The sequence below is a fragment of the Rhinolophus sinicus genome, linkage group LG09 (genome assembly GCF_036562045.2).
Source record: "Rhinolophus sinicus isolate RSC01 linkage group LG09, ASM3656204v1, whole genome shotgun sequence".
Taxonomy (NCBI): domain Eukaryota; kingdom Metazoa; phylum Chordata; class Mammalia; order Chiroptera; family Rhinolophidae; genus Rhinolophus; species Rhinolophus sinicus.
The window spans coordinates 53,836,463-53,862,139 of NC_133758.1; the positions used below are offsets into that span (position 1 = coordinate 53,836,463).

At 38.6% G+C, this 25,677-nt stretch overlaps 1 protein-coding gene across 2 annotated transcripts in view; it reads right to left on the bottom strand.

Annotated features, from left to right (window-relative positions):
* The window catches only part of AFG3L2 (AFG3 like matrix AAA peptidase subunit 2), a 43,865-nt gene that overhangs the window by 13,776 nt on the left and 4,412 nt on the right, over window positions 1-25,677 (bottom strand). Inside the window, exons 2-14 of one of the 2 annotated variants that reach the window (XM_074340395.1) lie at window positions 24,849-24,948; window positions 24,397-24,474; window positions 22,254-22,360; window positions 21,945-22,097; window positions 18,860-18,934; window positions 15,727-15,848; window positions 13,672-13,945; window positions 12,325-12,462; window positions 9,594-9,747; window positions 8,323-8,430; window positions 8,106-8,231; window positions 6,091-6,201; window positions 2,761-2,876 (exon numbers count right to left, since the gene is read on the bottom strand). In XM_074340395.1, coding sequence (XP_074196496.1) covers window positions 2,761-2,876; window positions 6,091-6,201; window positions 8,106-8,231; window positions 8,323-8,430; window positions 9,594-9,747; window positions 12,325-12,462; window positions 13,672-13,945; window positions 15,727-15,848; window positions 18,860-18,934; window positions 21,945-22,097; window positions 22,254-22,360; window positions 24,397-24,474; window positions 24,849-24,948 — 1,662 coding nt within the window. Of the gene's footprint in view, window positions 1-2,760; window positions 2,877-6,090; window positions 6,202-8,105; window positions 8,232-8,322; window positions 8,431-9,593; window positions 9,748-12,324; window positions 12,463-13,671; window positions 13,946-15,726; window positions 15,852-18,859; window positions 18,935-21,944; window positions 22,098-22,253; window positions 22,361-24,396; window positions 24,475-24,848; window positions 24,949-25,677 lie in introns of both variants that reach the window. The other variant, XM_019711360.2, reaches the window with a different exon arrangement.

A 25,677-nucleotide genomic window follows, 5' to 3' on the forward strand; every position in this document is an offset into this window, starting at 1 on the left:
TTTCAAAGACAAAAAGTTTTTAATTTTGATGAGCTCCCATTTATTAACTGTTTTTGTGGTTCATGGTTTTTTGTGTCCTAAGAAATTTCTGGCTACCCAAAGTTAAAAAACTTTTTCCCATGTTTTCTTCTAGAAATTTTATAGTTATAGCTTTTATGATCTATTTCAAATTATTTTTTTTTACATATGATGTAAGGGTCAATATTTACTTTTTTCAAATAAACACTGAGTTGCCAGAACCATTTGTTGGTAAGACAATCCTCCCCACCTTGAATTACCTTGGAATCTCTGTTGAAAATCAATGAACTAATTATGCATGAAGGTCTATTTCCAGACTCTATTCCATCTCACTGATCTCTACATCTAGTTCTTTCACTAATATTAGCCTTCATTACTGTAGCTGTATATAATGTCTTCAAATCGGTTAGTGGGCCAGCCCCGTGGCTCAGGTGGTTGGAGCGCTGTGCTCCTAATGCTGAGGTCACTGGTTCGATTCCCACATAAGCCACTGAGCGAGCTGCCGTGAGCTGCCGTGGGCTGCTGTGAGCGGCCGACCGACAACTGGCGACTGACTGCTTCAGCCGGAGGGAGCGCAAGGCTCATAATACCAGCATGGGCCAGGGAGCTGTGTCCTATACAACTAGACTAAGAAACAGCGGCTTGAACCGGAGTAGTTGGGGGGTAGGCGGAAGAAAGGGGGGAAAAAAATTCCTTCAACTTCATTTTTTTGGCTATCGTAGCTGATATCTGCATTTCCATGTAAGTTTTAGAGAAGCATTATCAATTTCTACACAAAAGTCTGCTCTAATAATGATACCGATTACACTGAAACTACAGATCAATTTGGGGAGAACTGACATCATAGCATTCCATGAACATAGAGTATTTCTATTTTTATTTACGTCTTGTTTAATTTAATGTACAGGTCCTACAAAGATTTTGATAAGTTTATCCCTATGTATTTCATATTTTTGGATGCTGTTGTAAATAAAATTGAATCTTTAAAATTTCATTTTGCAATTGGTCATTGCTAATATACAGAAATACGAGGTGTGATCAAACAATATGGTGAATGTTTAAATAAAACAAATTTATTACAGTAAAAGACACATCGCCATTAATTCCCCTCAAAATACTCCCCCTCACTTCCAACATACTTATCCCATCATTCTTGCCACTTTCTGAAGCAGTTCTGGAAGTCCTCTTTCGTGAGTGTTGTTATTTGTGCTGTCATGGGTGCCTTGATGTCTTTAATCATTTTGACATCAGGGAACAGCCAGAAGTCCCACAGTGCCAGATCTAGTGAATAATGTATCCATAAATAAGGACACAACGTAAATGTTTTTATTTGACAGACACTGCCATATACCAGAAAAGATGTGTGACACGGAGCATTGTCATGATGGAGGATGAAACCATTTACCCCAGCACACTTTAAAACACACCTTCTCTCAATCATAGCTCATACCCGACAGACTACACCAAACAAGTTGAAACTTGTCACACACTGTTACTAAGGTTCGATGCACCTCTTCCCGTATAGAAGATCTCTGCCTTTCCGCTCGATGGTACTTGGCAGCAGCATTTACATCTTGTGATCACAATGGAAAGGCTCCGTGTCACACATCACTTCTGGTATATGGCAGTGTCTGTCAAATAAAAGCTTTACGGTGTGTCCTCATCCACCTTATTCACTAGATCTGCCACCATGAGACTGCTGGCTCTTCCCCAAGTCAAAATGATTCAGGACATTGAGGCAGCCATGACAGGACAGCTAATGACACGAAAGGGGACTTCCAGAACTGCTTCAGAAAGTGGCAAGAACAATGGGATGTGTTCAAAGCGAGGGGGAGTATTTTGAGGGGGATTAATCGTAATGTGTCTTTTACTGTAATAATTTTTTGTAATTTAAACATTCACCGTGTTTTTTTGGTCACACTTCCTTGTGTATGGAACTTGATTTCAGCAACCTTGCTAACTTCACTTATTAGGTCTAGTGGCTTTTTTTTAAGATTATTTAGGATGTTTTGTGTGTACTCTAATGTTGTCCCCTTACTTCAGGAGATCCCCCTCAATTTCCAGCTGTCCCAACATTGCAAGTCAGTTAGGCTGCTTCCTGTCATCCAGGCTGCATTGGTTTGGGGGAATACACTCAGTGGAAAAAGCAGAAAATTTAACTATCTCACTTGGCACACCCCTGTTCTCTTTGGTCTCTGCTTACTTTCCCAGGCTCTCTGGGATCTTGTTGTACAGGCATAGTTTAGTGGTCAGACAGCTATATGTACGGTTTCTACTTAGATTTGGATCTCACCCCCTGCAGGTTTCTCATTTCTAGGATTTTCCAGTTAAATTTCCAGTATTCTTCAAATCCTGAACGTTCTCCTCTGCCACTTCATTATAGTAAGGCCAGCATTTTCCACCAGTTGCTGTTGAAAACTCTCAAGCAAGAAAGCCACAAATACCCAATTCTAACCCACTGTAGATGCTACTATTTGAGAGTAAATTTTCCACCAGCTTTGGTCTGCTTTTGGAAACTTTTCAATCTCCTCTAAGAGTAGTTTTCTTTCCAAAACTTTGTAACTTATTTGTGGGAGGGTTTACATAACCACTTCATCCCACCATTATTACTAGATATTTCTGTTAAATTTCTTTTAATTTAAAAATCTTATCCATTTATCTTTTGCAGGAATGCAATTTTCTCCTCAAGTAATTGCTCACACAATCATCTGAACTTGACTACTTCAACACAAACTGCTTTACCTTTAGAAGTGGGTCTGCATGTTCCAGATACCAGCCAGCAACTGCATGACCTGCTTCATGATACGCCACAGTTTTCTTCTCCTCAGGCTGCAGAACCTGGGTTTTTTTCTCTAAGCCTGACAAAATAAAAAACAAAAAACCCAAAACCACTGCTTTAGTGACACTGACATAAAAAGACAATTACAGGGTGGGGATGAGGGAGAAGGTGAGAGGATTAGAAAGCACAAATTGGTAACCACAAGATTGCCACGGGGATACAAAAGATAGTTTGGGGAATATAATCAATAATGTAAAGATTTGGTAGGGTATCCGATGGACACTTGTCTTATTAGGGAGACCACTTCATGGACAGCATAGGTGCCTGACCACTGCAGTGTACACCTGAAGCTGAAGCTGAATAATAATGAATGTCAACTATATAATATATATATATATATATATATATTCATGGGATATGGAGTACAGCATAGGGAAAAGAGTCAATGGAATTGTAACAGCTATATATGATGTGAGAGGGGTAGTAGATTGGAGGAGGGGACTTATCACTTTGTAAGGGGTATGAATGTCTAACTGTTACAATGTTTTGTACACCTGAAACTAATAAAAGACAATTATACAATACTACATAATGCCTTATCTAAAAGGTAATTTAGAGATTAAGATGCTTCTGACAATCCAAAAATTACCAATCAAGGTCAGAATAAAAGGAAAGGATCACCTTCAAAATACACCAGTTAGAGCAAAAATGCAGTTACTACCCCTACACCCAGGCCCATGTTTCTAACTCTTCCACTCTTTTGAGCCACATATATTGTTTCGGGAAATAAACAGAAACACAAAATTAAATTTAGCACTTAGCTCAACTTAAAGCATATCCAATTCACAGAAAACATGGAAGTCTGAAAAGCACTCACTGCTCAGTCTAGGTATTCAGAATTATCAAGCACTGGGTGTATAAAGATGCCTGCCACACAAAAGACTGCCTACTCTCTGTTCCTAATGGAAGTTAGATGACAGTCAGGGGAAGGACTCAGCTAAATATCTGGAAGCACCGACTCAGAGTTGGTGAGGCCAACGCTGCAGCATCCAGCACACTCACCAGACAGCCGAGGGCTTCCAGGAGCCAGAAAAAGCAGCAGCACAGGGTAGACCAGAGAAGGTAAACTCCAGGAGACCTGTGCTGGGCCCATATGTCAACTACAGAGCTGAAGGACCCCCAATTCAAGCACTATTCTTCTCTGGCCTGGATAAAGGTCGGTGCTGACCCTCTTGTGCACCTTTGTAATATAGAAAGTAACTACACAGTTTGTACTAATACAAATCATCACACCATGACAAAAGTAGTTTTGTGGTGTTCAAGATAACTCATCTGAGGGAATATCTCAAATGATTAAGATATTAAGAAGTCTAGAAGATCTAAAAAAAGAGAGCACTGTGTTCCAATGACACAGCGTAAGACAAGTATATACCCCAGTAAGAAGTATATCCAAGGGTAGGAAGTTACAGAGGCTGTGTTAACAAGCCCTGTTTTCCACAGATAAGCAGTTCTTGCTTACTGAGAAAATAAAAATTTAAATATTTTCCCCATAGTTTATCACAAGAATTTTTCACTTTCAGTATATAATTACAGAACAAGGGCTGCCCATGGCTGGTCTAAAGTGGCTGAGCTGTGAACAGGTAAATGTCCACCAACCTTAGAGCAAGGCGTACTACTCTGCCTACTGCCCTGTTCCCTTTCACACTCACTTTATACTAAGCACTGACAGCTTCCCCGACCTAAAAAGCCACAAATACGCAGTTTTCATGTCTCTATAGTGGTTTATTTTGTTTAATTCCGCCCACAACACTATCATCTTAGATTTTTTTTCTTTTCATTAACAAATTTCTAGAATAAGGGTCTACTCATTCATTCAGTAGTTATTTAGCACCCAATCCAGGTTGAGCACATTGCTATCCTAGCTCTAGATTCTCACTGTAATCTCCACTAATCTGGCTTCGTACTCTCCACTCAATTGAAACTATCACGTCAAAAGTCACCAAAAACAGTCTCACTGCCAAGTCCAAAGGCCATTCTCGCTCACGTCCCCACATCATTTGATCGTGCTGACGCTTCCTTTATAAACACGTCCTTGGCCTTATCGCCCTTCTCCCGCACCTCCCAGGTCTCTAATGGCACGCCTTCCTTGTCTGCTGCGCTGATGCACCTTCTGGGCCTGCAGCACACAAAAAGCTTTGCTGACTCCCTTTTCTCTCCTCTTGTACCAAACGTGAACATTTGGCAACACTTAGTATGTGGGCCCCTCCTCTTCCCATGAGCCACCTGCTCCCTGAGCCCTCTCCGTCACCTCACAGGAAGTTCCTCGTGGACACCCTTACCCATCTCCAACTCGGCACGTCTCATTTTCTGCCAAACCAGCTGCCTCAGAGCACCCCATTTTCCTGCAGCTTTTCAGGGTGTCTTTTTTATTTCTTTGCCTATTACCACTGAGACTACCTACGCTAAAGCCTGCTATCTCACATGAATGACTACAAGTTTCTCTGCTTCCGGATGTTTCCTTCTTCTTCAGACTCAGTGGCATGGGAAAAAAACATTAGTTCAATACTGGCCACAGGACATTTAAAGAGTCCGTGAGCTTAACATTCCACACTTTCTAAAATCTAGACTGAAATAACTTTTTTCAACTTTGCCTTACTTTCCACAGGAACTTGAGTCTTACTGGTATACTTTCCCTCCACGAAACACAGGCTACAACACTGCCACCTCCAAACCACCTTCTGTTCATGCCACTTTCACACAGTATCCCATTTGTCTCTTAAACCCAGTTTAAATCCCACCTCTTAACTGCAGTCTTTTCCTTCCTTTGAAAGCCAAAGTTCTTAAATTCCTAGTTATCTTTTTATGAGGATTAAGTTGTAAGCTCTCTACACAGCAAGGAAAACATGCTATGTGCATGTCCCACTGTGCTGGTGGGGTGATGCAGCACAAAGCACATTTAACTCATACGATGAAATTTTTGGAAATAGGAAAGTTGCGTGCATTTACAAAAAACGAGATTGGTAAATTGAGGGGAAGAACCTCACTGCTTGCTGCCCGTGTGAGTGAGGCAGTGCATCAGCTGCCATCTCAGATTCACTCAACACCTGCACCATCAGTCTCCACGTAGATCGCAGGGGAGGGCAGGGGGCTCACAGCACCAAAGCAACATAGCAGGTACATGGTGAGCCCCAGGGCTGGGGAAATGTACTTTTGCTTTAGATCTTGCAGAGAAATCCCTGGCCTCAAATCCACTGTGTCAGCCTTCTGATTTGAGTCACGTTCAGTTGCCTTACCACCGATCACTCGTTCAATTGCTTGTTCAAAGTGTTTCTGGTTTATGGAATCTGAAAGATGTCTCGCAGCAATCAAAGCAGCTTCATTGCAGACATTAGCTACATCAGCTCCTACAAAAGTGAACATACAAAATAGCTTATTCACCAAATATGTATACGGAAACTGATTAGTCACATATTATGGACGACCACATACCATCAATTTCTTAACCAGCAGTAGACTGGATAAGGGTTTTATGTAAATACAATTCAGTTTGATTCATGGTAACCCTAAGGTATTCTAGCATTCAGTAACAGCCCGGTACAATCCTGGCCTTTTGAGATGCAAGTATTAGTAGTAAAGATAATTACAAGCAAATATTTACCTTTATAGACAATATGGCTCATATAACAGCAAACTAAGATAGTATTTAAAAATGCCCATTAATTAACTTAGTTTTATCTCTGTTGGGAATGTGACTTACGTAGATATTACACAATATGCTGAAATATAATGAAAAACATAAGCATTAAAAATAACCTAGTACATTCAGTTAAACAATGAAAGTTAAACCTGTGAAACTTGCAAAATGCTTTCTAGATCCATAAGCCTCTTTGAATTCACTTTTCAGCTGAAGTATATGGCAATGCAAATAAGCTACATCACAACATATGTGCTCAATAAATAAATATTAAAATGCTATCAATTCCAAAGACAAAAAACAAGTAAAAAGTTAGGATCCCCTGGGATGTTTAAGATGCCAATCTTTGACCATACTGTATTCTCATATATTCAAATGTTCCTTTTTATTTCATTTTAAGTTTGGAAGAGGGAGATAGATAGGGAATGGGGAGAAAGAATCACATTTTACATTTAAAAACTCTTCGAATAAGCCCATTAAAAGATGTTCAACATAACAGGTCATTACAGCAGTGCAAATCAAAACCTTGAGCTACTAATTCACACTCACTAGCATGGCTCTAGTCAAAAAGACATATAACAACAAGTATTGGCAAGGATGTGGAAAAACCAGAACCCTCATACACTGCTGGAGGGAATGTAAAATGGTGCAGCCACTGTGGAAAACAATTTGGTAGTTTTTCAAAAAGTGATCCAGCGATTTCTCTCCTAAGTATATAACCAAAAGATATGAAAACACGTGTCTACACAAAAATCTACACATAGATGTTAACAGCAACATTATTCACAATAGCCAAATGACAGAAAAAACACAAATGTCCATCAACTGATGAACGGATAAAATATACCACTGTATGGTATATCCGTACAGTGGATATATCCATACAGTGGAATATTATTCAGCCATAAAAAAAATAAATAAACAAAAAGAATGAAGTTCTGACAACATGGATGAACTCTGAAAACATTATGCTATGTGAAAGAAGCCTGACACAAAAGACCACTGGTATATAATTCCACCTATATGAAAGGCCAGAATAGGAAAATCTATAGAGACAGGAAGTAGATGAGGAGTTGCCTAGGGCTAGGAGTAGAGGGAGTGGTTGCTGATAGATTCTTTTGGAGTGATGAAAATGTTTTTAAATTATAGTAAAAAAAAAAAAAAATTATAGTGATTAGGTTGCATAAGCCTATATTTAGTAAATATACTAAAAACCATTGAATTGTACACTTCACACCAAGGTGAATTTTATGATATGTTAATTTTATCTCAATAGACTTGTTTTTTAAAAGCCCAAATAATTTCTGCAACATTTATGGTTAAAATAATAAGCTGTCAAGGAATGTCACAAATTATCCAAAGACAGAGGGAAGAGAGTGAGGGTACTGATAAGCTTGGACATGAATTAAGAATTGTTCCTAATGCTAGGTGATGTGTGGTTCATTACACTATTTTCTCAATTTCTGTCATATGTTTGAAATTTCCCATAATAAAAAAGTAAAAATATATACTTAGGAAGTCCCATGGTGAAAGGTAACAAAGTGAGCTGGTACCTGGTAATTGTCATTGATTTAAAGGATTTATAAACAGAATAGCAGGTTATAATCCACTCACCTGAAAACCCTGGAGTTAAGGATGCAAGTTTTCTTGCCAGTTTCTCCTTTTCCAAGGCACTGTCCAGTTTTAGTGGCCTGAGGTGAACTTTGAAAATAGAGGCTCTTCCTTTTATGTCTGGTGGTCCTTGAGAAATTATTTTTAAGGAAAAAAAAAATCATAGTGAAACAGTGACATCTCATGAAAGCTGGAATGAACCCAATGAAAATCATCGTACCAATAAAAATTTGCCTGTCGAAGCGCCCTGGCCTCATGAGTGCAGGATCTAGGATATCTGGTCGATTGGTGCCTGCCAAAATGACTACATTTGTTGTTGTGTTAAAACCTGAAAAGGTAATAACAAAGACGCAATCATTATTAAACGACATGAGGCAAAAAGTAACAGTGTGCCTGTCAAGAATGTATGAACACTACAGATATAGTGATACTTAAATTTTTTTCAATTTATTATTTAATGCTTTTTAAGTCACAAACATAACATAAATGAGTTTTCTTACTAGTCACCTTGTCCTTAATGATACTAGTCATATATATGACTTAAAACTTTAAAAAATAATTTTCTAAGACAAATAACCAAAGATTTTTAATTTATTTAACTAGAAATTTATATTATGTTGTCAATTTTAAAAATGTTTTAAAATCAAGATTCAATTTGAAAAACGATGTGTCTATACTCCCTGAGCCATGGGACAACCCTCTGCATATTTGAAGACAGGTTATCAATCTCCACCTCCAAACTTCCCTCCAGGCTCAAGTTGCTTGGTTTTATTGGCCGTTTCTCAAATGTTGAGGCCATGGCCATTGAGCCTTCACCCTCAGGACCCTAGCGCTGAATGGGCTCAGGTGCTGATTTTCCCCAAGTATGGATCTCTGCTTTAAACATGTGGCATTACATGTGGACTGACACCCACAGAGTAGAGGAGGAACCCTACCTTCTGATTCTGGATACTATGCCACTCAGTCACATAAACCAGCTCAATACTCGGCACTGTGCCTCCCCTTCCTGAGCACCCAACAGCATCCATATATCTTACAGCAGGAAGGACATGGCACATATATACAACTCACTTTCCTAAATAAAAGAAAAAGCTGACTAACGTGGAAAGATCGCTACCCTCTCAGTAAAAAAGTATTCGAAATCTGTCAAATTAATACTTGGTTATACATGGTTTTTCCTTAGGCTTCACAATCATAAACAGTTTTGAGAATGAGACTATAATTCTTCTGTGAATCATTTCACCAATTTTTCTCTTATTCAACACCAGGTACAAATACCATCTTAACACCATTATTATATTATGGGAAGCTGCCAGGCAAGAATATTTTGCTATTATATGTACTGGTATAAAAGAGCTTTTAAAAAGGGCCGTTTGTTTCAGAAAAATGATTTTTTGGGGGGTACTCAATAGCAGCATAAGGATTTTCCTTTTAGATGTGATATATAAAATAATTAGCATAGTTTAGAATATAAAAAACTTGAATAGTCACCATCCATCTCCACAAGCAACTGATTGAGTGTATTCTCCTGCTCACTCTGTCCCCCAAAGTTGCCTCGTCCTCTCTTCCGTCCCACAGCATCTATTTCATCAATGAAGAGAATGCAAGGGGCATTCTTCCTTGCAAGGGCAAACAAGTCTCGGACCTGGATAAAAATATAAACAATAGAGTCACTTGACAAGTGAATATTTATCCTAATAAAAAATAAATGTCAAGTTTCCTATCTCACAAGACGACAATCTTTTTGTTATACACTGTACAGTAGCATATTAAAAGTTACAGGAGCAAAGAAGTGAAGTGGCAAGTGATGAGTAACTGATTTAAGGTGAGCAAATATTTCTATGATCTCATAAATTACTGTATATATAATAAGCACTAACAATATCTGCCATTTTTAGATCAACAAATTAATACTACATATTTTTGGCCTACAAAAAGATAACATAGTAGCACTGTAAACTTTATATTCAGTTTAAAAGTTCAAACTACTCTGAGGTTCACATTTCATGCCTGAGGCAATTATTAAAAAGCAGAGATCACTACAAGATCTAGGCAACATTTTACACAGAAAGCAAAGGCATGGCCTACCCAAGTCCACCCAGCGATCGATCACCCCAGAGTGACCAACGCTGCCCTGTCATCAGCCCTGCTGCAACAGAAGCAGTTGTGAGGCCCCTGCACCCATTCTGTCTCACTAAGCATGTTCCCCTCAGGCCACTAGTTTAGGTGGGTTGAAGAAGGAATAGCCATCCCCATGCCTCGTCATCAGCTGAGAGAGTTCAGGGTCCTACCCTATCACCTACCCCTACTGAGAGATTTACAGACAAACTCCCTAAGCCTCATAATCCTTTTACTTCACTTACCAGAAGTCCAAGTCTCCGGTCATCCTCCCCTGCCTGGACTTCTGGGGTTTTCATACCAACACTGCTCTGAGCACATCCCCTAACATAACTCATGTGCCCGTACAGCCTCCCCTCTAAATTCCAGATCTGTGATCAATAGCTCCCCACCCCCAAGCTCTTCCCAAAAATGTCCTTCACTTCCTTGCCTGAACTGAACTTTGACTGTCATTGAAAAGCTCTCAACTGGAAGGTTTTTTTATCTTTGCCTCTAGGCCAACTGGAGTTGGGGTCTACCCCATTACTACTGCCAAAATAATTCTGTTGGAACTCCCCCTGCTTGTTGGGGCTCCTGCCATGTGGCAGGCATTCCAGACCTCCATGGGCCTGATTCCCCACTCCCCCACCCACAACCCTCACCAGACACTATTTTCTTAGTGATTTCCACATCTGTGTGGGTCTTGGTCTATCAATTCCCTGACCCACCTCTTCTATCAATCACCTTTTGCTTCACTCTGACATGACCAGCATTGCCCAGTCCCCTCTAAAGAACCAGCCTCAAGCAGTCTACTCTCTGACCACCCACCCTCCAGCCAGTCTGGCCTGCCCATCAACTCAAGTACCTCCCACAATCAATTCTTCACCTACTTCTGAGCTCTCCATCCCGTTAGGCCCACTGCTTTCCCACCATCCATACCTCCTCTCCGGTCTTCAATTCCCTTCTGGCCCATATTAGATTCCATGATCTCAACACTCAACTCCCCCATGCTCCCCTATTTTTCTAAGACTTATCTGCCTTACAAAACCCATATGAATCCACCCCAACTCTACCTATCATAGTTTATCTAATCTAAAATGCCACTAATGGTAAGATCCATCATTACTGTACTTGCCACTGAGAAAGACAAAAAATGCTATCAACTGATACCACTAGACTGTTACTGACTGTAAGTTGTATCCTGATGTTTAGAAAGATGTATCCTAATATTTGGAAAAGTAATTATAATTGCACTTTGCATTTCTACAGTGCTTTCCAAAAAAGTCTACATTTCAGACATTGGTAAAATACACAAGAGCAAAAATTTAAGCGTTTCTTTAAAAATTAATCCACATTTACACTGCCTAATTTCAAAACTCACTACAAAGCAACAGTAATCAAGACAGTGGTACTGGTATAAAGATAGACATATAGCTCAATAAAGTAGAATTGAGACTGCAGAAATAAACACAAGAATCTATGGTCAAAGGTATCAAGACCATTCAATGGGGAAAGAACAGTCTTTTCAACAAATGGTGTTTGAAAAACTGGATATAGACATGTAAACGAGTGAAACTGAACCCTTATCTCACACCATATTCAAAATGGATCACAGATTTAAACGAAAGAGCTGAAATTATAAAAATCTTAGAAGAAAACAAAGGAGTAAATATTCACAACCTTGGATTTGGCAATAGATTCTTAGTTATGATACTAAAAGCACAAGCAACAAAAGACAAAAACACATACTGGGCTTCAAAATTTAAAACTTTTGCATTTCACTATCAAGAAAGTGAAAAGACAACCCATAGAAGAAAGTATCTGCAAATCATATATCTGATTAGTAGTATTTAGAATATACAAAGAACTCTTACAACTCAACAACAAAAAGATAACCCAATTAAATAGACTGCAATTGCAAACCTGATCGGGGTGGGGAAAGTTGGGGTGCAAGTCACAGCCTTTGCTGAGGCTATGCCTTGGAAGAGTGCTCAAGGCAGTGACTGGTAAGGGGTCACTCCACGGAACTCTATGACACATGGCCATCTTTACCAAATCCCCATTTGGGGGGAAGAAGAGAGAAGGAGGATGAAGCTGCACCATCAGAATAAAACAAAAGACTTACTCTAGCTGGACCCACACCAACAAACATCTCCAAGAACTCAGATCCACTAACGGTGATGAAAGGGACGTTGGCTTCTCCGGCTGTGGCCTTAGCTAGCAGTGTTTTCCCAGTGCCTGGAGGACCAGTGAGAATGGCACCCTTCAGATATAAAAAGAAAAAGTATATTTAACTAGAATTTCAGAGAAGTAAATTGTATATCCATAAATAATTCCTAGATATAAATCTGTCTACAAATTTTAGTGATATACAATAAATATTCCTTAAACATTTGAACTATGGTAGAACACTTTTATATTAGTAAGAGTAAGAAAAAAGATTATAGTCTATTTTGTTTTTAAAATATTGGTAAGAATGTGAAATCTTAAATATGTCCCTTATTTTATAAGACTTTTACTGTTGCTTTTTAAACCTTTCTAAGAGTATATAAAGGGTGACTTAAGCTAGGAATCTACTAATAAACCAACTGAGGTTTACTTAAATAGGAAACACAACTATCACACGCCCAATTTATATTTTGCTTATTTTCTTCCCTTTATAATTTCACAAATGAAATAAAAATCTAATGACCAATGGTGAACTTAAAAAGAAAAAAAATCTGTTTGCTTTACACTATAATTATTTAAGCTGTGGAGATGCCTAAGCATGATGTGAACAGGTTCTTAAATAAATTAACAGCAAATTATAAAATATGACTTTTTATCCATATAGGTAGGACATGAAATCAAGGAAATGATGATTCCCTTTACAAAGGATTCCTTTAAAATAAACTTTATAATGGATTTTAAAACAATTAGTTGAAATTTTTTGATTCATTTACTTAATGACTGAGGCTGGCCCTGGGAGTACAAAGATCAACAAAGGATGGCCCATTACCAGTAGTGGGCACAAGAATGTCTGCTGGGAGGAGGGAATGTAAGGGTTAGTGCTGGCTGTCTCTTCTCCAGAGTCCTGTGCCATGAATGTCAGTGCCAGGCCCAGGCAGAGGGTTCATTCATACACGCTGGAGGAGGGACAACTGGATGAACAAAGGGTACTACAGGTGCTGAGAGATGGGGTGTCTAAGTCAGACTGGAGGGAAAAGGAAAGCAAATCAAGGAAGGCTTCCAAGAGAACACACATCTTGTTGGGAATATACATACTACATGCAAGACATATTCACACAGAGCAACTCACCCAAAAATGACTCAAGTTGAGACTAGTAAGTTAAGACTTCAAAGGAAGAAGGAAAACAGCTTCTTTATAATGAGTACTTAAACTTCATAAAATTATAACTTCAGAGATCAGGAAACAATTTAAAAGATTTTTGGATTAATGAGTTGAAAATTATCTTCTGAGAGTTCATTTTACCTTTGGGATTTTTGCTCCTAGGTCTTGATACTGCTTTGGGTTTTTCAAGAAATTCACAAATTCCATTATCTCTAGCTTGGCCTCCTCGCAGCCAGCCACATCTTTGAACTTCACATCTATCTCATCCTTTAAGACCTTGGCAGTGGTTTCTCCAACACTGAAGAGTCCACCCATCCCCCGGCCTGTTCGACCAATACCAGCGGGCCCTCTTCGTATGGTGTACAGTAAGAAAGCAATGATGAGAACCGTGGGCAACATGCTCAGGAGGAACGAACTAAAAAGGGAAACACACAAAACAGCAACTTCATCTTGGGCCTTTTTAATGTTTTGCAAGATATACTTTTTGATAACTGCTTGGAATATAATTGCATACATTTTCTATCTTTATAAAACGTGAATATTTTAATATTTTACATGAGGCACAAGGAGAATTTTAGTATGTCAATATCACTGAAGTAGAAGCACATAAGACCAAAGAAAAACCTGTTCTGATATTTTATTCTTATCCCAATAACCCCCATTTATGCACAGTACAGACCTAACTATGATTTACTATCATTATATCCAAGTTTCAAAGAAATTTCTTTAGAATTATTCACTTAAAATTTTTAACATGATCCTGGTATTAGCCTGGGTAGAAATTCCAGTTCTCTTATTGGCATGCCTCAATTTATTCTGAAGAGATGTCTTCCAAATATCAAATCCTTGTTAACAGCATACCTGTTTCAAAAGTCCTGTATACAGTGGCGATGAGTACTGCACAGGCCATTCAGTGCGGCTTGTGCAGACTTGAGACGCACAGGGGAACTGGCTTGCACTCCAACCTTGTGTCTGCTCTGGAGGGACCTGTCAGGTAATGACTTAAAGCCTGGGGATGCCTTTTGCCTTTTGTCTGTTTGTCTTAATCCAGTTTATTTCAGCACAACTATGGGTACAGATATATACTTACATTGGTTAATATAACGCAGTTTAGTTTAACTTACCCTAAGAAATTTGGATCAAAACCTTGTACATGGTTTAGGTCAAAAACAAAACAAAACCCAGGATTTACTTTCTAATTTTTCATCTTTTACAGTATTTTAAATGCTACTACAGCAGATAGCAAGAACCATGAAAAATTTACCTTTGGTTTATTCCTGGAGGAAAAACAAATATGCGCTGACAATAAAAATTTAAAGAATTGTGCAACAAAACTTTTTGTAAAGTTTCAGCATCCGCCTATAAAGTTCAATAACTTTGATAGCCTCAGGGGCTGAGAGATACATCATATGTGGAACAATTTCAATAGCTATCTGGATCTAAATGCTGCAGGTAGATTGTAAGTTCACACAAACTAAGATTCAAGAAAACCCCTGAAATTGAGCAATACCATCAGCTCGATTAGCATAGTAGCTCTCCATTTTTCTGCTTTTACATATACAGAAAAATTAAGAATTATTTCTATTTTCACTCTTGAACTGGTAACTCTATAGCAAGGCATACCTTCCGTACTAATGCAAATGGGGTAACGGCCAGAGCTACCAGGGTGTACCGGAGAAGTACTCAAAGGCAATATAATTCCCAAGTAAGCTTAAAGACAAGTGACTCTGGGAATTAATGGACCCTTCCTGAAAGACTTAGACTTGTAAGTGACCTTATTAAAGACAACCCCTAAGGGAAGCAGCGGTTCTGACAAGAGAGGAAGAATAATTACTTAAAAATCTTGGAAAACGCTTAAAAATAAATGTAAATGATAGTTAAAAGGTGGGGAATGCCATTTTTTAACACAAAGGGGTTCTTTATACTAAAATCCTACTAAAAGACAGTGCATGCCCCAAACCACTGCTTAATCAAGATTAAATATAAATGTGCAGAAAATTAATCAGTTACTAGCAAAAACTAGTACATTACCAATGGTTTACAAAAAAAAAAAAAAAAAAGGCCAAACTTAGCAAGGCCTGTTTGAGTGAGAATCCAATGTGTAACCTGCCACCTAGTGAGGGAACACAGTGAACCACCTAGACCACACTGAACAAACAGTCTTCAACATGTTTATGTATTTTCACTGCTTCTTACCCATCACTTTCAGCAATGTAGACAACAGGCACCCGATTTTCCCCTTCTATGCCTAATTCCTGCTGTAAAGTTTCCAGATTCCGCTCAAAGGTGTCCACACTGCCAATATTAAACCAGACGTACTGCTATAAAAACAAAAAAAACAAAATATCCTAAGAATTAAGGGGAAACAATGAGTTTAATTTACTAAAGGGTTCAACTTTTAAAGAATTTTGTCAGAAATACTGAAAATTTACAAATTAAAAAACCCAGCAATAATAAAAGACTGGTTTTAATGATACAGTGATTAAGTTTCACTCAGTGAGAACACTTGACAATCCTTGGCACATAAGCATGTCTTTAGCAATATGCCTCAGTGGTTCTAAAATTATAAACTCAAAAGAATGAAAAATCTATTTGAAAACACAATCTTTTTCATAAATAATTATGCATCTTCTATCTCTTCTCCATTTCCCAACTACTTCTTCCTAAACTAAAAGCTAATGTGACACAGTAAAACAGCCAAAGTTTATTGAGCACTTATTAAGTGTCAGCATTTTTTCTAAGTCCTTTATATATATTAACTCATTCAATCTTCAGAGCTACCCTAAGGAGTCAATGGTATCACTAGGGGTGATAATGAAATCTGAACATATGGAAAGCACCCTCACCATTACCCTATTATCCTTCTATTCACTCGATCTAATTAGTTACTGAGGCCCTAGGGAGTGACACCTGAAGGGCCTGAGGCAATGGTTATTTTATCCCTCCCCCCCTATACTGTGCTAGTGTTTACTGGCTGATTATCAGGCCTGACTATTATCATCCCCATTTCACAGATGCGAAAACCATCTGTGGGTGACTTCACTTGCCCATGATTACACATCTAGTAAGAGGCTGGATGGGAACCCAAGCAGTCTAGCTCCATAGCAAGTGAACGACTGTAACCGCCATACACTACCTCTTATACAACCACAAAAACACTAATTATAACAACTCACATTTATGGAGTTTTACTATATATTAGACCTTGTTCCATTATTCTGCAAGTATGAGCTGCATTTTACAGCACAAAAGATTTTGTTCCTCCTTTAACATGCAATCACTTTTAAAAATATTAATCAAAACAATAAGTCAATAATATAAAACTCAGACAATTCAGAAGTTTACACAGAAGAGAGTAACATGTCATCCCATATTCCTCCCACCAACCAGTGTTACTGAATGGTGACAAGCACTCTGGTATCTCCACCTATCTAGAAACAAAGAGTAAGCTTTATAACGTAACTAATTCTTGGTAAGTTGTTCATTGACAAAGCTACAAAATTCCTGTGGTTACAAGCCTTAAAACATGTCAATAACAGATTAACATGTGATTGGAAATTCCTGACTTTGTACCTAGTATCAACTGGGCAATATGCTAAATGCATGACTCACATCAGAGAAGCATGGTAGAGCAAGGGCCAGCAGCATGGAGATTCTGGGGACCAAGTCTAGAGAAGACACTCTAGGATGGGTCCCTGTGCTTCAGGTGATTCTTATGCACCCTGAAGTTTGAAAAACACCACTGACTTTCACAATTCTCATTTAAGCACTAAGCCCTAAAACAGTATTATTGCTCCCATTTTAAAGATAAAGAAACGGAGGCTTAGAAGAATTAGGCAGTATAGGTAGTAAAAAGTAGAGCTGATGTGAAGCCATCTGTCAGACTCCAAATCCTGTGATTATACAGCGCAGCACAATAACTACTATTGCTACTCCATAAGCAGTAGGACACCGAAATTTTATATCTATTTCTGAAAGTTCAATATAAAGTCTATAAAGCAGGCAATACATGTTTCCTCTTGAAAGAAAACTAACAAACTAAATATAGAAAATAAAAGCATCTATAGCTTCAACACCCAGAGAAAAACAGTATCAGCAATTTGGATGCCATTTTTCAAGATTTCATAATACCCCCTTTATTATCTTGAAGTAAATGCACAATCTTGAAAAGAAATCAACATAAAACCTTAACTGTAATATAAAGAAATAAAAAGAAATTTATAGTAAAATGGTATGAATTTCAATACATAAATGCGTGTGCTTGCCAATACTAAATGTGAGAATTGCCCTCTGGGTAGAGTACAGGCCACTGAGAGTCACTGCTCCAGCAGGGAGATTAAAGCTCACAGGAAATGAGGAGCCCTAACGTTAACCAGGGGCCTAATGTAGACATTTATCTATTTCTAATTTTTTGCTCTATAAACAATGTTTTGGAGGACATCCTTGTAGAGACATCTTTACGTGCATTTTTAATTATTTCCCTAGGATTATTATTGAATCAAAATTACTCGGTGTGTGCGTACTTTCAAAACTGCTAATATATATACACTGCCAAACTGTCCTCTTGAAAGGAGTGCCAATTTAATTCCCAGCACTAAAAGTCTGAGGGAGAGTGCTAAGAAAAAAAAAAAAAGTAGCATGGTTATTAATGAATATTTCATCATAAGGTGAAGAAATTAAAATGATTTTCTTAAAAATGACTGAAATACCAGAGTCATAACTTCACAGATATTTTTAGATTTACTGATATTTATCAGACAGAAAGATGGTCACCATCAGCTCTAGTTTTCCTTAAAATGTTGCCCCATCCAGGCAGGATGACTAGGAGATGGTGAAACAAAATTATCTTAGGAAAGAAGGGAAGCATCCTGACAGACGGTCTGGTCCCGGGGGAGGGCAATGACTGCAGGACACCAAGGACTAGGAATGGGTCCAGGGGTCAGGCCCAGGGGAGGGCTGGGACTCACCTGGGAACCTCACCTGCCCCTCTCTTCTCCTCCCCCCATAATCCCCTCAACCCTGTGTGTTCTCTGTCTTGAAAAATTATAGATGACATTGGAATACTGAAAACTGAGATTTCACTCACTGTTTCCTAAATGTGTGGCCAAAATGCTTACCAAAACCAAACCAAACCAAAACGACTGACCCAATCTTCATATCATAATTATGCACATTCTCACCTATGTTGGTGAAAATTACAACTGCTGCACTGCCCGATTCTGGTACATACAGTGCATATACCTACTGCAATGTGAAGGAATGTTTGCTTTTCAGCTTTAAGTTTGAAAAGTTAGTTTACAGCTAATTCGAATCAATTAAAATCATTTACCCCATCAACAGGAGTTTTTCCTGGTGTAAAAGTCACTCGAACAAAACGCTTATTGACGACTTCCAGTCTGTCTACCTGCAATTTTAAAAAGTTAAATATTCAAACATAAATTTACTGAAAAGACTTGAGATATCCTTTTAAGCTCATTTAAAATGCATATATTTCAGACATACAAAGAAAAGGAATGAATAACATAATGATGTCCCATGTTCCGCACTCTGGCTTGAGAAATAAAACATCACAAACATTGCTGAAGCCACCAGTCTCACCCTCTCCCCAGAGGTGGTCACTGTCTGCATTCGGTGCTGACTATCCCAAAGCATGTCTTGGCACTTTTACCACGCACAGAAGTAACCCTAAACATACCACTCACTTTTGCCTGTTTTTAAATTTTAAAAATGGTCTCATGTGGTATATATTCTTCTACAACGTTCTTTTTCTTCCTATTGTTTTATTTGTGAGGTTTATCCATGTTAACATGTTAGTTCTGTGGAGCAGTCCATTCTAAGAGCACAACCCAAGTTATTTATAAATTCTCCTGTTAACAGACATTTAGGCTGTTTCTAAAGGTTTACTATCACAAACAATGCTATTATGAACATTCATGCATAGACCTTCTTGGGCACATCTTCAAAAATTTCTCTGGGCTATGTACCTGTCGATGGATACAGGAAAGCTGGGTTGCAGGGTATACACATCTTCAGTGGTATTACTGCCAAACGCACTCCCACTCACACTCCCTGGCAAAACATTCCAGTGTTCTACATCCTCATTTGCTATTATAGAACTTGTTTTTTTTCTGTAACCTTCTAACTATATCGGATTCTTAAGAACACTCTTAACTTCATCCCAGGGCCTTTGGCTGTTTCAGAGCATGAGCCCTTTGGGAGAAGCTTGCTTTCTACTGTCATGAACTCTGCTTTGGCAGGAAATCTGGAAGGTATGAGTAAATTGGAAAGAGGGTGCCCTAGGTCATTCCAGGAGGAGATGAAACAGGGGACTAACTGTTCCCAAAGGCAGTCTGTCTGGAAAGGAGCAACTAACAACTCTACCACCATAGAACTGTTGGTGCAATGATAGACTGATTCCACAAAACCAGCAGGTCAGGAAGAGATGCAGCTATGTAGAATCCTCCCCAAGAACCTGTCACCACCCTAGGAAGGACAGATGCAGACCCCTCCATACAAATGGGAGCTACTTCTCAGAAAGCAGGCTCCCCACAATATCTGGGAATTGTAGATATATCATCACTTTCATGAGAAAAACACTTGCTCCAAAAATCTGAGTAATTACAAGTTGTGATCAAATACAGTGAATGTTTAAATAAAAAACCAAATTCATTACAGTAAAAGACACATTGCCATTAATCCCCCTCAAAATACTCCCCCTTGCTTCGAACACACTTATCTCATCGTTCTTGCCACTTTCTGAAGCAGTTCTGGAAGTCCTCTTTCATGAGTGTCTCTAGTTGCACTGTCGTGGCTGCCTCGAAGTCCTGAGTCGATTCAAAGCATTTACCTTTCATGGTCATTTTGGCTTTGGGGAAGAGCCAGAAGTTGCACGGTGCTAGATCTGGTCAATAAGGTGGATGTGGACACACTGTAATGTTTTTGACAGAAATTGCCATATCAGAACCATTGTGTGACACTAAGCTTTTCTGTAGTGATCACAAAATATGGTGAATGCTGCTGCCGAGTGCCATCGAATGGAAAGGCAGGGATCTTCTATACGAGAAGCAATGCGTCAAACCTTGGTAATAGTGTGTGACAAGTTTCAACTTGTTCGGTGCAGTTGGGTGTGAGCTACGGTTGAGAAAAGGTGTGTTTTAAAGTGTGCCGTAAATCATCCTCCATCATGACCATGCTTCATGTCACACATCACTTCTGGAACGGCAATTTCTGTCAAATGAAAACAACATGGTGTGTCCTCATCAATCTCATTCACTGGATCTTGAACCACGTGACTTCTGGCTCTTCCCCAAAGTCAAAATAACCATGAAAGGTAAACGTTTTGAATCGACTCAGGACATCGAGGCAGCCACAACAGCACAACTAAAGACACTCACAAAAGAGAACTTCCAGAAGTGCTTCAGAAAGTGGCGAGAACACTAGCTAAGTGTGTTCGAAGCAAGGGGGAGTATTTTGAGGGGGATTAAAGGCAATCTGTCTTTTACTGTGATAAATTATTTTTTATTTAAACATTCACCGTATTGTCTGATCACACCTTGTATTTCCATTTTTTCCATCCTCACTTTACTGTACAACCTTTAAAAATAATTTTAGATTCTTTATACTACCTCAGTAAGTATCAACATTTTGTCTTTATTTTATCCATGTCATTGATGAAAAATATAGTATGGAAAGGTTAATTTCCCCAAGGTTACAGGCCTAATCCTGGTTCTCTTATTTACATTTCATCATGGACATCGTTCATATTTTAACATCTCAGAAACTATGACACATTTGACAACTGATGGTATTTCAGTTTCACTGGAAGCTTACTAAATTTTTCTTAGTAACACACAAATTAATGTATGTCTTACAATCAACAGCATCTTAAATATGTTGAAATAGGGTCTTACCGGGTCAAGATCCAGCAGGAAGTGACAAAACCTCCTGAACAGCCCTAGGCGAGCCCTTACTTATAGCCCATCTGGTCTCAATGTAAACAGTCTGAGTGGCTTATTCATCCAATTCCAAGCCCACAGGACATTAAAGCAGAAAAAATGTAAAGGGGCTAGGAGAGGCTGGCACATTACAATGAGAAGAGGCAACCGAGGACACATGAGAAAACGATTCAAGCAGATGAAGGACTGCCAGAGCAAGAGTTGGGAGAGGTGGTTCCAAAATTAGGTTCTCGTACAAAGTAAAACAAAAGCATTTTGTTGTAAATTTGGGGACTGCTGGGTCAAAACAAACAGGTTTTTTTGGTTGTAGTACGTTTTAGCATTAAAAAAGTCCAATGTGAAAATAGTAACTTTACAATGGACAAGCTTGACTAACCTGCTGACTATCACATTATTGGTCTAGTCTACTGAATTTTACCTTTTTAACCACAATAGCCAGCAATCCCATAAAATACTTACTACTCCTTTGGCAAGATAGTTGTTGACAAAGTCCTTCCATGTGATTTCTCTTCCGGAGCTCTTGAATAGGAAGTACAACATGACTCCACCCCAAAACAGAGTAGTCCAGAGAAAGTACATCCTGAATTCCTTGTCATCCCATGGAAAGTCACCCTAGGCAAAGAAAGAGACAGTTTCTGTGAAGAGTGAAATGTCAAAATATGATCGATGTTATGTTGGACACAAATCCCTTTCAATGCCATTAATGCCTCTTATGTTCTCCGGGGGTCACCCTGATCCTCAAAATTAACACACAGCTTAGAATCAAACCTTCTGGAACCTGGACCACCAGTGAGATTCATCTTTCTTGCCACCTCGTTTTCCGCCACCACCAACTCCTCCTCCAGAAGAACGCGGGGTAGCAGCCGACTTTGATTCTGTTCATAAACAAAGAGCGATTCTGTTCATAAACAAAACCAGCAGCATAGCAGGTTTTGACATCTCTCAATGCTTTCATCAATACAGTTAATAAAACATGTATTGCAAAATACATTGTGGCAACTGATCAGTTACTAAATAAAGTACTATGAGGAAGGATGAGACTAACACAAAGAGTTAACATTCAAGAAGGCTTGCCAGTGCTCATAAAATCTGCACAAAAATTCATAACCTGGTAAGTAAACTACTATATCCATTTTACAAATGAAATTTACAGATGATGAATAATGTGTTACAGTGTTAAGTGAAAGGCAGGATGTGAATGCAAGTAAGTGAATTCTTGAGTTCCCACATGACAGTAAAAAGTAAGTGCTCCCCTTTCCCACGCCCATAAAGTGAACACTGTTAACAGTTTCTTCCATAGGGAAGACATAATTCTGATAATTGGCAAAGAGAACACAAAAAATCTCACCCACCTAATATTGGTTTGCAAGAATCAGAAATTAGTTACTGTTATGGGTTGAATTGTGTCCCTCCTGCAAAATCCTAAGCCCAGTGATCCTATTTGTGGAAATAACCAAGTTAAGAGGAGGTCATATGGGTGGTTTCTAATCCAAAATGATTGGTGTTTTATAAAAAGAGGAAATTTAGACACAGGCATACATAGAGAAAAGGCAATGTGAAGAGACACAGAGAGAAGACAGCCATCTACAAGGCAAGGAGAAAGGCCTGGAACAGATCCTTCTCTCATGACCCTCATAAGGAACCAATCCTGCTGGTGACACATTGATTTTGGACTTGCAGCCTCCAAAACTGTGAGACATACATTTCTGTTGCTTACGACACCCATTTGTGGTACTTTGTTCTGGCAGCCCCAGGAAACTAATACAGTCACTAACATCTTCCTTCTCTTCCCACTTTCCTATCCTCTTAAAGACCCACAAATACCATCTAACACCTTGAACCACTGTGAAGCCACCCCTCTATTGTGCAGGAGCAGAGGCTGTGGCACAGTCACCCCTAGTGCATCCATGGCATTGTGGCTCCCTGACTCACACTCACCCACCATGATGCCTACAAAGAGCTTGTGCGCCGTCTTAAGTGAGGCAAGGTCTGAGAGCACGCCTTACCCAGAACAAGAAACAAGGCTGTGAAACACAGTGTAAGCACACTTCTAAGGTGGTCTGACAATATTCCACACTACTCAGGGACAAAGTAAAATATACGCAAAAAGTACCCAACAGGTTATGTTTAAAAATTGGACCTATTATCATTAATCTGCTCCCAAAACAAGATTAAAAGGCTACCTACCATGTCCCTGGGCAACACTGTAGAAGTCGCCTATGTCACCAATGCTCCAATCAGCCCACACAAGTGCTTCTCCCTTCCCTTATCCCCTGGCCTTGCTTTCATTCCTTGAATTCTTGAGCAGATATTTGTCTCTCCAACTAGATCCAAGTTCATTTAAAAACAAGGGATTTATTACATTTTTCCTTACATTTCCCTAAAAAGAAAGGATGCCATTTGAATGCCAGTATGTGTTAGGCATTGTGCTAAATGCTATTATTACACCTGTGAAATGGGGGACAGGAGGCTTGGCACCCACATGGTACCCCCAGTCAGCCAGCTCTAAGAAACCCTCTCTGAATCCCTAAAGTAAGATAAGGCCCTGAGGAACAATTTGAAAAACTGCACTATACCACCATATGTGTCAAATAAATAGCATGCATTAGCTTTCTGAAGTTTTTCTCAGTGGTTTAAATTATGTGTCAAATATATTCACTAATATGCATATATGATCCTGATCAGTCAATAGCTCTACCTTAAATTAATTCAACCTGAGAAATGACAAGAAAGTATAAAGAGAAAATTAAAGGTGAAATGAGACATAGGGTCTGTGGAATTTTATATGTACTTGTAACCTACAAGTTTCAGAAATGCCTTAAGATAACACTTCCTGTGTTTAGTAAAAACTATCACCAACATCGTGTTACAGAAAAACAGTAAGTTCAAACATAATCTTCTTAAAAGGTACCTTTTTTTTCTCCCGTAACGTCTTTAGGTTCACTAGCTTTTTTCCCATTTTTTCCATTAGGAAAGTATTTTTCAAATCCTGTTAGAAAAGAAAAAAATGCATACCCTCAAACCAAAAGTGATCAGGTTTTGTGTACGTGTGTCTGTGTTTAAAGCAGCTAAATACATCATTAAAAAGCATAAGCTAAAAGTATAACATTTCTTGTATAGGAGTAAATCAGTCTAAATAATACAGTTCACAACTAGGGGTGTAAAAGAAAAAAATCTCATTTGCATGCCAATTTCATTACCTATACAAGGGCCACATGTGAAAGTGACACATTTTCCCCACTGCAGTCAGACATGAGGAGAAAACCTGAAACATGATCTATGCACCTGCTTAGTAAAGACCTGCTGTGGTATACAGCTCTTTAACAAGAAGGAAGAATATTATGATCACATCTAAGTATTTACCTTTTGGAGGTCGAGAACAGAATCTTTGATAAGCAGCAATTACATCGGTCAAAAGAGAAGTTCTGCTAGTCGTTTCTTGAGTTGTAGCGTATCGATAAAGCTGCAACATGACATATATATAAAAGCATGAATTATATTAAGATAAAGAATTTTGAAAAGAAGCTTTATTTCCTAATATAAAATAGATGAAATGCTTCTCCTTTCAACAGGTGATTACAGACTCGCAGAGAAAGAGCTCCATCTAGGAGGACTAGGGTTGTCTGGCACTGTGCCACCTCACCCAGCAATAGAACCACCAGACATAAATTCGTATCTGGAAGAAAAGAGTACTTCAAAATCACACATAAGTTAGAATTGTAGCACAACTACAATTCTCTGCTGATACATACACTTTAGTATTGTTTACTTAATTTGCAGCATTCAGGGTCTATAATACTGCAATATTGTTTACCTGAAATGACAGGACAATGCTGCTTTTAAACATAGTCTGAAATCTGTATCACTGATAATCCTTATACTAGTAACATTTGCTAAAGATACATGATCTATCATTATCGTCATCCCATTGAGAACCCTATTTATACAAGTCCCGATACAGATACATCTCTGTTTTAAATAACATGTTGCTAAAAAGTTGTGTATAAATACAGTCTAGGTAAATGAAAGTATAATGTAAACAAACTGAGGGTGCTCCTTATTAAATTTTCAGCTGCAAGTTAAAAGCAGTCAATGGCAAGGTCCACTGAAGGGAAATAACCAAATTTGACAGTGAAAAAGTTCAAGTAATCTTATCCTTTTGCAAAGTGAAAATTCAACCACCATTTTTTGG